Source organism: Silene latifolia, unplaced genomic scaffold (assembly GCF_048544455.1).
Source record: "Silene latifolia isolate original U9 population unplaced genomic scaffold, ASM4854445v1 chrun_scaffold_16, whole genome shotgun sequence".
In the NCBI taxonomy this organism is placed as follows: Eukaryota; Viridiplantae; Streptophyta; class Magnoliopsida; order Caryophyllales; family Caryophyllaceae; genus Silene; species Silene latifolia.
The window spans coordinates 506,716-520,505 of record NW_027413123.1 but is presented as its reverse complement, the minus strand read 5'-3'; the positions used below and the strand labels follow the sequence as shown (position 1 = coordinate 520,505).

General features: G+C 41.6%; 1 protein-coding gene across 1 annotated transcript; it reads left to right on the top strand.

The window, feature by feature from the left end:
• The first annotated feature begins 12,133 nt into the window (after positions 1–12,133).
• On the top strand, positions 12,134–12,610 carry LOC141637286 (uncharacterized). Its single transcript, XM_074446845.1, has one exon. The coding sequence runs from the start codon at positions 12,134–12,136 to the stop codon at positions 12,608–12,610; it is 477 nt and encodes a 158-aa protein (XP_074302946.1).
• The last annotated feature ends 1,180 nt before the right edge of the window (positions 12,611–13,790 follow it).

Sequence of the window (13,790 nt, the reverse complement as noted above, 5' to 3'; positions counted from 1 at the left end):
TCGGTGAGTCGAATCACCGGATGTTGGATGGCGAAGGTGTAGCATTGCTTTAAACCGGTAAAATTCCTCCCGAAAATAGCCCTCCAAAGTAGGTCCACATCGAAATTATCGGGTTTATCAGTATAGTTGGTGGGCACTTCAAGACCGAAAATGTAGGCAAATTGATCAAGGGAAAGACTATGGTCTAGGTTGCAGAACCTAAACTCCATGCCCACAGTTGTACGGGTATTCGTTACAATGCGAAGGCTACTCAAAAATTCAAGGGTGAGACTAAGGTACGTCTCCTCATGGGCATGGAAAAGTTTTCCAATCCCAAGGCCATTAAAGAACATCTCGGTAGGGTACCTTATCTTAAGGATTTCCAACACCCTAGTATCTATGAATTGAGTGGGTTCATAGTTCTTACCTAGCAATTTGACAAAGTTCTTGCGGTGGTCATCGGACTCAAAAAGCACCTCTTGGAAGTACTCAAGTTGTTCAATTACTCCTCTTATTAAGGGACGGACGTTCCTTGGTAGTGCTACCTCTCGCGGAATTGAGGAGGATGATCCCTTGTGTTCCTTCCGGTGGATTCAACCAACTTCTTGGCCTTGCCTTTGAGGTTCATCATCTTGAAGTTGAGGAGATGGGGGTTTTGTCGGCTTTTGATGTGATGGGAGTGTTGTTGAGGAAGGAGATGAGTGTTTTAGGGTTTGATAAGGTGAAGAAATGAGGGAGAAAGGGGGTGATTTTATAGAAGAAGGGGGAATCCGAGCGGATAGGTGTGGGACCTGTCCGGTTTATCCGAGAAAAAGGAGCCAATCCGAGCGTCTTTGCTTCGGGACAAATGTCTTCTCATAATAGGAGACGGGCGTCTTCCTACAAATCCGGGCGGATTCTAATGCAGGGATTCTGCTAAGTTGAGAGCAGGAAGAAGACGGGCATCTTTTGAGTTGGGGCGGGCGTCTTGCTCGGGACGGGCGTCTTTCCAAAAATCCGCCCGGATTTCATGACAGCTTAAAAATCGTGTTTTAGGTGGTATTCAGGGCGGGCGTCCCGTGAAGAAACCGAGCGTCTTTTCTCAGGACGGGCGGTTTGGGTTGAATCCGCCCGGGTTCTGAGACAGTGTCAACCATTTAAATGATGAGGGTCCTGGACGGGCGTCTTCTGCTCCTTTTCTTCTTTTTCTTTCTTTTCCTTGCAATATCATACCCTTTCACCGATTTGCTATTCCTCCTTATCTTTTTCTGCAATGTGCTAAATAAAGATGTAAGATGACTCTCTCTCTCACCACTCTCATGCAAGAAATTAAATGCAAATGCAATAATGTACAATATTATACAAAGTAAAAGGGTCCAAGAAATATCATACAAGTGGTGGTTTGAGATAGTACTCCACCAAACTAGTTAAAATTGTAGAAATTCTTATCCATAGAGCTCAAGGCTCTTAATAAGAGATCAAAAGCTTGTGAACAAGCTCCAAATAGACACAAGTATGGGTTGCTCCATTTGAACATGAAATTTGGCCAAAGAAGCTTGTAAAATGTTCTTTTTCTTTTTGCTTTGTCCTTGGCACTAGAGCTTTCCCAATGTTTCCAATAAACAAGCCCATGATTCTTGTCAATACTAGGCATGAAGTATGGTTTATTTTCATCCGTAAACTTCCACTCACCAACTTCTTCTCCAATTCCATTAATGATGATAGCATTTTGATTTCTCAATCCTTCCAAGGTGGGAGGAGAATTCTCATGGCTTTGATGATCGAGTTCCTTAGAAGTTGACATTGTGGGTGCCAAACTTCCACGAGTAGCTTCACGAGCAAGCTTCTCTTTGAGCGTTTTCACCAAGTAGCTTTTGTACGATACCTTGGCCTTTTGAAGAAGGTCCACCATATCCTCTTCAATGATCATTGGCTCCATGATAGGTGTTAAGTAGTCTTCATGAGGAATAGGGGAAGGACGTTCTTCTTCATGATAGGGTATCTCAAATGTCTCAAGGATAGGCTCCTCAAGCAAAGTGGTATTTTGAGTCCGTCCGTTAGGCTCATCATCATTGTTGTTATCTTCATATGAATCATAGATGGGGGCTTTATCTAACTCCTTCTCCAATGTCTCAAAATTTACTTCAAAGGACACACCCTCATACTCACAAAGGCTAAGAGTACTTGGCTTACTCAACCTCATATCTTCATCATCAAATACCACACTTTCATACTCACAAGAGCTCAAGGAGATTGGCTCTTCCCATTCTTCACTTTTCATGTCAAAAGTTACTACTTCAAATTCGCATTCATGCTCAATGTCCAAAGAACGGTGGGGAGTGATTGCTTGTGATTCATTCATTTGGGCAATTTGAATCTCCAATTCCTCACCTTGGGCAACAATGCCTTGAAGGACATTATCCCTCTTTTGGCTATCCTCTAGCATTTGTTTGAAGAAATTTTGTTGATCTCCTATTATTTGGAGAATCACATTTTGAATGGGTTCATTTTCTTGTTGTGGGTAAGTGTGAAAGTGGTTGTATTGTTGCAATTGAAACTCATTTTGTTGTGGGTATTGAGTGGGTGGTTGTTGTAGATATTGGATGTGAGTGTTTTGGTTGGAAAATTTGGGGTAGTAGTTAGGATTTTCATTATATGAGTTGTAAGGTAGGTTTGTGTTGACTTGCTCCTCAAACTCCCCATACCCATAATCATATTCAGAAGATCCACCACATACTCCATATGACAAGTCTTGAGCCATCATAGCTAAGACAAGGAAGCAACTACAAGCATAGAAACTACAAAAAAACGGTAAGAACAATCCTTGAGGAACACGTTCCTCAAGGTGAAAGCACAATTAAAATAGACAAACAAGTAAGAACTTAATCACATAGTACCATCCCTGGCAACGGCGCCATTTTGATGTGGGTGATGTCGTCACTCATCCAATCAAACACATTTATAATTCTCAACAAACAACTAGTTAGTGGTTAAGTCGAGGTCGATCCATGGGACGGTGGTTACTAAATTCATTCAATCTAATTATGGTTGTGCTTGGGGTTGTCACAATTATAATGCGATGATGATTCTAATCTAATAAAAGCAATAAACAAGCAACAAAAGGAAAGATGTAAACAATTGATTAAAAATGCTAGGATATCATGGGTTCATAAGGGATTCATGGGAATTGATCATACAAACATGTTCTCAAATTATAAGCAAGCAATTATTGTTGTGATGGATTTAGTTGGGTAATATCTTACAATCCTAGGAAAGTTTGGGTCCCGGAGCCGAATCGATTAGATTGTACAACACCTACAAATCGACTTAGTCTTCCCTACTCAACAACATGCATGGTCTAATGAGACTCGAGTTGGTTTATGTCTTACAAGTCTCATTGAAAACATAGGTGATGGTAAAAAATGCAAGGATTCATAGGCTTGCATTTCATCAAACATAACATGTGCATGAGTTGAGATCATAACAAGCAAGAAAATAAACCATGAAAGCATATTAATTTAAGCATGAATCATTCCCCATGTTGGTTTCCCCTAATTACCCATTAATCCTAGCTAAGTATCTACTCACTCATGATCAAGTTTAACATGTTAATAAGGTTGTCAATCATACTAACAAAGCCAAACATGATGAACAAGTAAGAAACATTAACAATAATTAAAACAAGGATTAAGAGAATTATACCTATGGAGATTCCAAAATAATAATGCAAATAATAGAAGAACTTGATGATTGATGGAAGGTTGTCAATCTCCCAATAAACCCAATAATCTTCTAATTACCCAATAATGATCTTGAATTATAATTAAGGAGAGATTAATGTGAGATTTGTGGAAAGATTAAGGAGTAATCTATTCTAATCTACTCCTAATCTAATCTAAGGAAGGATTTGTTCTAGCTAAGAGAGATCTCTTCTAATCTCCCTCCAATGATCCTCTCTTTGATTATTATAAATGGGGTATATATAGTAGGGATTCATTAGGTTAACTAAGGCTAAATTAGTAATTACACTTTTGAGTTTAGAGCAGGGAAACGCTAGTCTTTTTAGAAGGATGGGCATCTTTCACGGAGAAAGAAGAAACGAAATTTGCTGTAAGGGAATCCGGGCGTCCGAGGAAGAAGACGGACGGATTGTTGAGGTGGAGCATGGGCGTCTTCGTGGGTATCCGCTCGGATTCTTTGGAGGAATCCGGGCGTCTTTGTTGCTGGGACGCACGAGTTGTCACTGCGGGACGGGCGTCTTGTGGGTAAGCCGCTCGGATTCTGTGGCAGCATCCTATTTCTTCGCTTCCTTTTTATTCTTTCGGGATTGGTCTTTAGTTCTTTCTTCCTCTTCATACTAGTCCATCAAATATCGTCAAATAGCTTCCGAATATGCACAAAAGACGGGAATTTCCGCCTTATTATCTTCTTTCCTACAAAACATATGAAATGCGATAGAAAAGCAAATAGGAAGATTTTGACGGATAAAATGACCATAGAATGTTATAATAGTATGCAAAATAGGCTCAATTAGGGAACTAAATGTGCTCAAATATGAGTCACATCAAGGAGATGTCTTCGGTTTCTTCGAAGGATGCACAACTCTAAACCCGGCTCCTTCCTTTCCCTCAGTCAGATGCTTCTCTTTCTCCTTTTCTACATCACGAACCTTGTAGTCAACAGGCTCGCGCTTCCTAAATCTCTCGCGCTCCTCCGGAGTAGTAGCTTTCCTCCACCGCGTATAGGAATCAGACACCCATAGAGCACTAAGAAAAGAATTCAAGAACCACACGTTTCTTTGAGCCCGTTTGATGGCCCATTCTCTTGGGCTCTCAGTGGTAAGGGCCATAGTGGTCTGCGGGACGGTATCAAGCTTCAGAATCATCTGCTTCAATCTAACCTGCCTCATCAACCTCTCCGGGAAGATGCATATCATAAACTCAAAGCCAGGAATGCGCACCGACCGGGTAGGATCCAAGGACGATACTCCAGTGACAGATTTGAGATGCCACCATGGTACGATCCATCTAATCAGTGGACCATCATCACTCTTCAGTTTGTTCTCCCAATAGTTGCAGACTCGAGTGAAGTCCATCATGTAAAGTCTAGTCCTCATTGCAATTGAGCGAGCATGATAAGCAGGAATATTAACTATGGGCTCGATCAATCAAAAATGCTCTATAAGCCAGACCTACCAAAACGCAGGTATTAGAATCAAAAAAGAAAAAATAAAATCGAAAAAAAAAAAAAAATTTATTTTTTTGGGGAATCATTTTACCAATTTAGATATTCATTTTCAAACTTACACATTTCTTTTTAATTTTCTTTTTGGGGGAATTATTTCACTCCCATTCCATTTCACATTTCAAACTTATATGTTTCTATTTTTTCTTTTTTTTTAGGGGGTGACCCTCCCTACCGTCCGGTCATTTTCAGTAAATTTGTTTTGCATTTTCGAGTCTTTATCTTGCGCTAATTTAGGCCATGTGTACAAATATATATCCTATTTGAATCTCTGTGTACATTTCGGCAGCATGACAACATAAACCGTCATCTACCAAACCTGTTCAAAAGCTAACCTGCACGTACAAACAAAGCAACCCAACAGCAAAGGCACTCAGGCCATCGTATATACAACCAAAAGGTATATGTACACCAAACTGGGGGCTCGAGCCCGAAACAAAATGTATATAGTGCAAAATGAAGGTTCCAAAATGTACAAAAGTCTGTGAAGTACGGCCAACAACAAAAACGACAAAGAGCAACAAACTACAGTTGGTCGTCACCCAACTCGGTAAATCTCGCCTCGAGAGCAGCGATCTTAGCATCGCGGACCTCTAGCTCCCTCAGCAGGCGAGCCGTCTCCTCTCGGGACTGGGCTAGCTCTCGCTCCAAGTCACGCTTCCTCTGCAAACGACAAGAATTGGCTCATGTCAATCGTTTCAAGCAAAAAGGAAGTTAGAAAATTCAAAAATGAAGTAAACGGAAGATTCATAGCTGACGTCCTCTACCGCCAGCAAGTGCCTCGATGGCCGTAGCCCGTAGCAGGTTAGCTACCCTCCACAAAGCCACGAACCGGGATGGCGCAACCTATATTTCAAGGATCCTCAACAATTTTATAAGCTTAAACAAGTGTATTCTTATACGAAAGATGATTAAATTGGGGAGCATACCCTCCGAATCAGATGCTGCCACTCGTCTAGACCAGCATCTCTCACCGCCGCGTCAAAGTCGCGAAGATCGGGGATCGTCGTCATCCCCGTCGCATTAGTGTACTCGAGGGTCTCGGGGTACTCTGCGGAATCGATGCCCGCCACCTCAACCTCCTGCAAAATTCAAATGGTTTTCATCAATTGATGATCATTCATCATGTTTTCATGTCAATCGAAAAAGAATAAATCACTTACCACGACTGGCCAGTACGCCAACCTCCCATAGAGGAACGCCGAGTAGTCCTCACCAGGAAGAAGGAGGGTGTCGCCACCGACACCAGCTAAGTCAGCCTCCCTCTCAGCATCGGAAGGCTCCATGAACATCATCTGAGGAAGATCGATGGGAACCGTCAAGACATCTCGGGAGCACTGACGAGCCAAGCGCTCGCCCAAGTACCACACAGGACCCATCGATGTCATCAAAAGAAACCGGCTCGAGCTCCTAGGTCGAAGGACCTCAGCCACAAAAGAAGGAGCGCTAGTGTAGTCCGCCCAAGGTTTGGGCACCCACTATGAAAAGCAAACAAGAGGTCATTCATATGATTAGTTCCGAAAGAGAGCAATGAAAAAGTGAACAAAGAAAAGTGGCTCGAAGATACTCACGCTGTCCAGCTGCAGAGCGTTCACGTCCCGTCGACAGGCATCGTGGAAAGAACGCTGGCTCTTCGTGCGACACATCACCCAATCCCTCACGACGGGATAAGCTCTCTCCCCTGGCTCCGACCTCTTGGGCGCGAGACTCGGAAAGTAGGAGTACACCCACGCCTATAAAACAAGATAATCAATAACGATCTTTCGTGATTCGATAAAGAAATGATCTTTCATGAACAGAAATGGAGGTTCATACCTCTAGCAACAGTCCAGGGCCAACGGTAGCAGGAGAAGTCCCCTTCTTTATCAACTCCGAACGAACTATGACCCTCATATAGCGAATGATGACCGCAAAGCCAGCAGTGACCCAGTCCCAACGGCCTAGGTCACCCAGGTCAGAAAGGAAGGGAAGAAACTTCGTCGACAGCCTCTCTCCCTTGTCTCCAAGGTAGATCGAAGACAAGAACCACTAGAGCCACAAATGAGCTCTCTCCTCGGCAGTGCAAGGAGGAGGAGCTGTCTCCCTCCCATCGATCACCACCATCGCCGGTCTCTTCCCAGCAAAGTAATCCCGAACATAGGAACTACGCACCAACCCGGGAACTGTAGCAGCCCTCAGCATCAGGTTCTAGCCGATCAAGCTCCTAGCCTCAGCCGAGCCCATCCTCATGGCCGTCTCCGGCGACACCACCACCTCAGTCCTGTACGGCAAGCCAGATATTATGTCGTAGTCCTCCAACGTGACTCCAACCTCACCGAAAGGCATGTGAAAGGTAGAGGTCGTGTCCCAGAACCGATCCAAGAAGGCTCGAACCAGGCTAAGGTTAGCCCGAATCTTCCTCCTCATGATGTCTCTCCAAGCCTGTACCAAGGCACCAAACGCTCCTCGCTTGATGATGGCCCGCTCCTCTGCTGACAGTCTCTCGTAGCCCCCATCATCGTCGTGTAACCCGAGAAAGATCTAATGTTCCCGGCCTCCTATTTTGATTCGAAGCAAGAGCTATCTTTAGTTCGAATGAAAGGGAAACGGAATAGCGAATAAAAATCAAAGAAGATGAATGAAAGAGTGATGAGTTTAAGTTACCAACCTCTTAACCGTCATGTAGGATAGGTGACCCTCCGCAGCCCAGATGAGGTGTCTGCTGTCCCAGCTCTCAGCCCACTCGGGCGCTCTCCTCAGCTGATGACCACCTCGTCTGACGTTGGCCCGCCTCGGGGCCCCCTCTTCCTCAACAACCTCCTCCTCGACGACCTCGTCCTTAGCAGCTGCCACTATAGTAGTGAAAGCCTCCTCTAGCGCCGCCTCAAGCGTACGAGAAGGGTCAAGAGCTATGTCCACGTCCATGGGACCCCTCCCTGGCGTAGAAGCCTCATCACCTGCAAAATTAAAGTTAATTTAGGCCACGTCAAGTGACGACAAGCCTTAATTAGGGGATTTTCGTGCTTCCAAAGCTCCGAAATCGCTCTTTTCTTGCCATCTTTGGCCAATTTTCCCACAAACCCGTCCGCTTATGTGGTAATTTGGGTCAAGTCAAGCCTAAGTTAAAACCTAGTCATGGGTTCGAGTCGAAATTTCGACAGCATTCCGATATAACGGCGATTATGCCCTAGAAAATGTGTCCTGAAAAGGCCGTCACAAATCAAAATTCCGAAATGATAGGATGTTTACCCATCATACAAGGATTCCAAATACCAAGTTTCATCGCAAATGGGCAATCCTAAGGCTATTTTCGAAGCAATATACGGTTCAGCTGTGAGACCGTCACAATTTCACTCAAATGCTCAAAACTCAACGAAAATTCGAAACAAATACATGGTTATGATCCTTCTACTACCAATTAGCCATTTACAAGGTCAAGTTTACAAGGCAAAATCATTTGGGGGAAAAGCCCCAAATTTTCGACTTTTTTAGGGTTGAAAAACCCTAATTTGTCGGTCCAATTTGATCAAATACGGAAGATTAATGGAAAAATGATATACATACCTCGATTAGTCATGGAAAATGCAAGCTTTTGATCAAATTTTGGCAAGAAATGGTTGGAATTTGCGAGAGCAATTGAGATTTTATGTTTCGAAACTATGAAATGAATCCCGTGTTTTATCGAGTTTTTACTTAGGAAAACCGCACCCAGGAAAAGACGCAGCAGGTGCTGCACCTCTTCCTCAGTTTCCCTCCAAATGAATTTTTGAAGATTCGTTATAAGTTCGTTATTTGTGGGCCATCTTTGGTGCGCCTCTTCCTTGATACCACACATCGTATATTTGGTCCATTTGAAATTTATTCTTCGCCCAGACCCGCATTTCCAAGCCAACTGCAAACTGTCGTAATATATATTTTTTTTACCAAGACTTTATTTGCCACAACGAGCGGATATTTTCTGGCAGGTCTTTCGACACACCTTTATTCTGTTCCCCCAGCGAGGGTACATGGACAGCCAATCGTCCCTCTCGAGACATGCAGATCAGTTCCCGATTCTGTTCCCCCAGCGAGAGTACACGGACAGCCAATCTTCGCTCTCGAGATATGGAGATCAGTTCCCAATTATGTCCCCCGACGAGAGTATATGGACAGACATTTGTCCCTAACAACACGTGGAGAGAAACATCGACCCTAAGCTCTTATGAAGTTTGTTTGAAAGCCGACCCAAGCAGATTTCTCCTAGCAGTTCCTGCCTACGTCCTACTACCTCTTCCAATATCGCGTTTTATTTCCCCTTGGAGTTTCAAGGAATTTCAGGTATGGTCTCTTCTTATGGCTGGCGAGCCTCCTTACGTAGTCTAATAGACTTTAAACGACCCTCCCCGGAAGTCGACAGACTCTAAAATGTTCCCGTCGACAGGTCCTTGGTTCAGACCCTTTGAACCGCCTCGCGTCGCCATAGTCGTCAGGTTGTAATCTTCGATTGACCTGATGGCTATACTTTGACTTTCACCTTGTCCAAGCTTCAGTCAAAGTGGGGGCTCTGTAGATACCTCATTTCTGCACCTCCCGCAAACCACCCGGTGATGATTGGGCCGCATGTTTTGTACACGGAATGATTTGTGACAGCTCGTAAGTTTATCATCAAGTGATCGCTCAAACACTTGTGTCTACCTTATAGTCGTGATCTACGCGCCGATACGGTTCTTTTGACAATAATTAGAGTACATTTGGAGTCCGGGTCAAAAATCGTCTTCATTTTCTAATAACTGTTTAAAATGCCGTGTCAGAATGTTCTGGAATGTTCCGGATATTTCTATTCCATATTTTCAATCTTTTAATCTTTGGTAAAATATATCCCGAAATTATCATATAAAATATTAAGGAAATAAGATTAATCCGCTATTCCATAATAGAAACACCGAAATCTTTCTTCCGCAGAAGGAAACCACTGAGGAAAAGACGCAGCAGGTGTTGCGCCTCATCCAAGAGACGCAGTGCTTGCTGCGCCTCTTCCTCAGTCCTCTTCTGCGTATTTTTCGTATCTTTTCGAGATTCACTTCCAAAGTTTCTCCGAAAACCCTAATTTCCGTCGTGTGATTAGTATAAATAGAGACCTTTGGTCTCACAACTTTCTCACGCGAGTGTTCGCCCTTCTATTCTCCCTTTGCATTCTAGACCACGTTCTTACTTTTTGGCGTCTACGTGCTTGAACTTTCGACCACGTAAGCTCGGATCTTTCTGAGTACCAGCCTCGTTTTGCATGACCGACCAATTTGATCAACTCCACAATCAATCAACTTAATCAATCTGTTTAATTCCTCTAAGAGGGCACTTTCGTCGTACATTCGAGTCGAGCATCACTAAACATTAACTTAGTCAATCTCGTTTCATCAAACATGTAAGTCTGAGGGTGTAAATCCTTCTCTTTTAATTATTGTTCTTTATTTTTGTAATCATTATTGTAAGATTTATGTCGAAAATACGCTTAAAACCGATTTGTAAAACCTTATTTCAAACCCTTTTTACGGATTATCAGGAGACAAACGTTGAGAAAGGACGCAACAAATCGCCGCGCCTCTTGAAGTGACGCAAAGACTCGATGCGCCTCTTCCCGAGGCCGCCAGCTTCCTCGCTTCCTTTCTTCTTCCTTCGTCTTTTGTTAAATCCGTATGTTTTATTTTGCTTTCAATTGTTCATGTTTCTTTCAACACAATAATTCTAATATGATAATTTTAACCTTTAATTCATTAATAACTTATCATCATTAACATCCCGACTTAAATCCCTTATAATCCATATTTGCGGGTTTTCGTCATTCAAATCAATTCGGGTTTTTAGAGGTTTGATTCATCCATATTGAGTCTCTGGAATTCATCTTTGATATATTTTTATCCGTTATTCTTCGTCACCATCATTAATTCGTCTTTAACCTTATTAATTTGTTTAGTTTGTTTAATTTGTATTTGTAATGAACCTTATTAATCTTGTAAATAATTCGTTCTAATTAGTTTTTATCCATGTTTTATCGTTTTTAAGACCTCAAGCACATGTAAATAATCTGTTAAACCACTTCTATCCGAGTCAAATAATATAAACAAGCATTAAAATCACCAATGAATATTAACGATTTGTAATTCCGGATTCACAGCCAGAACTGAGCTTAGGAACAGACGCAGCGTCTGCCGCGCCTCTTCCAAAGGACGCAGCTCTGCTGCGCCTGTTCGTGGTTGAGTTCTGTCTCTGAACTCCCGTTTCTGCCTTGACCTAGTTTATTATTTTACGTATTTAATTTACTATTAATCGTATTATCACCTAATTCTTGTTTGTTTATTTATTTATTCTTTCTTTTCTAAAATTATCTGTTTTAAATGTATTTTCGACATAAATCATTTAATCCAATGTAATTATTGCAATTTTCTTTATTGTATTTTTATTGTATTTCTTTTATCGTATTGCTTGTATGCTCTCACATGTATTCGATCTTAAATTCCTACTTCGACTCAATTGCGTGTTAAATTACATGATAACCGACTTAGTATATTCTCACATGGTAGGATTAATCTAATGGATGTTGCATTCCATGCATATAAATCGACAACATATCAAGTATAGACAATTTCCCTAATCATTAGTAGAGGCCGCTTTCTTGGCGGGCGGGATTAGGTGTTCGATCAAAAGAGCTTCGTAATACGTACCCTCACCCCTTAGTCCAAATCTCTGTGAACATCCGTGTTCATTGGCATCCACGAGAGTCATTCTAGACATAGAATGCTAAGAGTAACGAGTTCTTGGTGTTCATGTCACTACTTTGTGTCTTGACATGGCACGAGGTATTCGAACGGTTTACAATTTTCCACAATAAATTGGTGGCGACTCCACAAATGCACAAGAAAAGCTTGCTCACTTTTCGCCCCCGTGGGCCCGCGTCCACAACTCCGTGTCAGGTTGCATGTGGAAATCTCAGCAGGGGACTCACTCTTCTGATTGGTTGCGTGCGTTTCCTATTTCTGGATTGGGGCAGACTATGAATGGGAGGACCTATCGTAGTGTTCTTAGCTATCACTTGGGTGTCCCGTTGTTCTCGGTGTCTCGGCCCTGTCCTGTTTGTTCTCGGGTTTTTGACGGGGATATCTATGGTGATCATCTTGTGTCATGTGCTGGTACTGTGGGCGTTAAGCATCGGCATAACCTCATTCGTGACACCTTATTGGACATCTGCTATAGGTCGGGGATCTCCGTTTGTAGGGAGGTTGATATCGGTTTGGTAGATGGACATGGTAGCTCCCTTCATCCGACGGATCTGCTTCTTTATTATTGGGACATGGGGCATGATGTGTGTGTCGATCTGATGGGGTCTTTCCCCTTATCTCAGACTGGGTTGTCCGATTTTTTGTCGGGCCGGGTTGTTGCTAACACTGCTCAGTGAAAGTGTGCCAAGTACCGGGATTTGTTCATGGCGGCTGGTTATGGTTTCCTACCCTTCTCTTTCTTTTCGCTGGGAGAGCTAGATACAGATGTTGTGGCTTTGCTCAAGCGGATCCAGAAATTCTATGTTTCTTAGGATGCAGGGGTTCGCGTGACCGCTTACATTTTTACTAAACTTAACTTTGTTATCGCTAAGGGAGTGGCGCCCAGATTGTATCTCAGCTGTCCACTAATTTCTTGTAAACTTTTGCTTGATTTATAAAAGTTTGTGGTTTTATAAAAAAAATTAAAAAAATTAAAAAAAAAATAATAATAGTAACAACAACAACAACAACAACATCAACAACAACAACAACAACAACAACAACAACAACAACAACAACAACAACAACAACAACAACAACAACAACAACAACAACAACAAAAATAACAATAACAATAACAATAACAATAACAATAACAATAACAATAACAATAACAATAACAATAACAATAACAATAACAATAACAATAACAATATCCTGACCTCCTTGCTAAACAACTTCAGTGTGTTTTAAAAATCCGACTTTTAGTTGGTAGAAATTCTCATATAAGATGTTCGCTTGTAAACAAGTAGCATAGTGTGGCTTGGGACCGTTAGTTTGTTCCTTGGTTGTGTTTTGCTTTTTGTAAGAACCTTCTCATTTATTTTTCTTTATGGATGAATATAGATGAGTATAACTTTCTTGCAAAAAAAAAAAATAATAATAACAATAACAATAACAATAACAATAACAATAATAAGAATAATAACAACAATAAAAATAACAAAAACAATAATAATAATAATAATAATAATAATAATAATAATAATAATAATAATAATAATAATAATAATAATAATAATAATAATAATAATAATAATAATAATAATAATAATAACAACAACAATAACAACAATAATAACAACAACAACAATAATAATAATAACAATAATGGTCGTTTTAAGAGTTAAATGAGTGTAGAGATAGAGAGAGAAAAAGCCTAAAAATTAGAAATTCAAGATAACAAAAACCCTAAAAAACTCTAAAACCCTAAAAAATGTCGATTAATTGTTTAGATCCACAACAATTTCCACCTCCAACCTCTACCCCGAATAAGGTTGCTGATGTTCCCACTACTTCAATGGCGGTCAAAGGCGG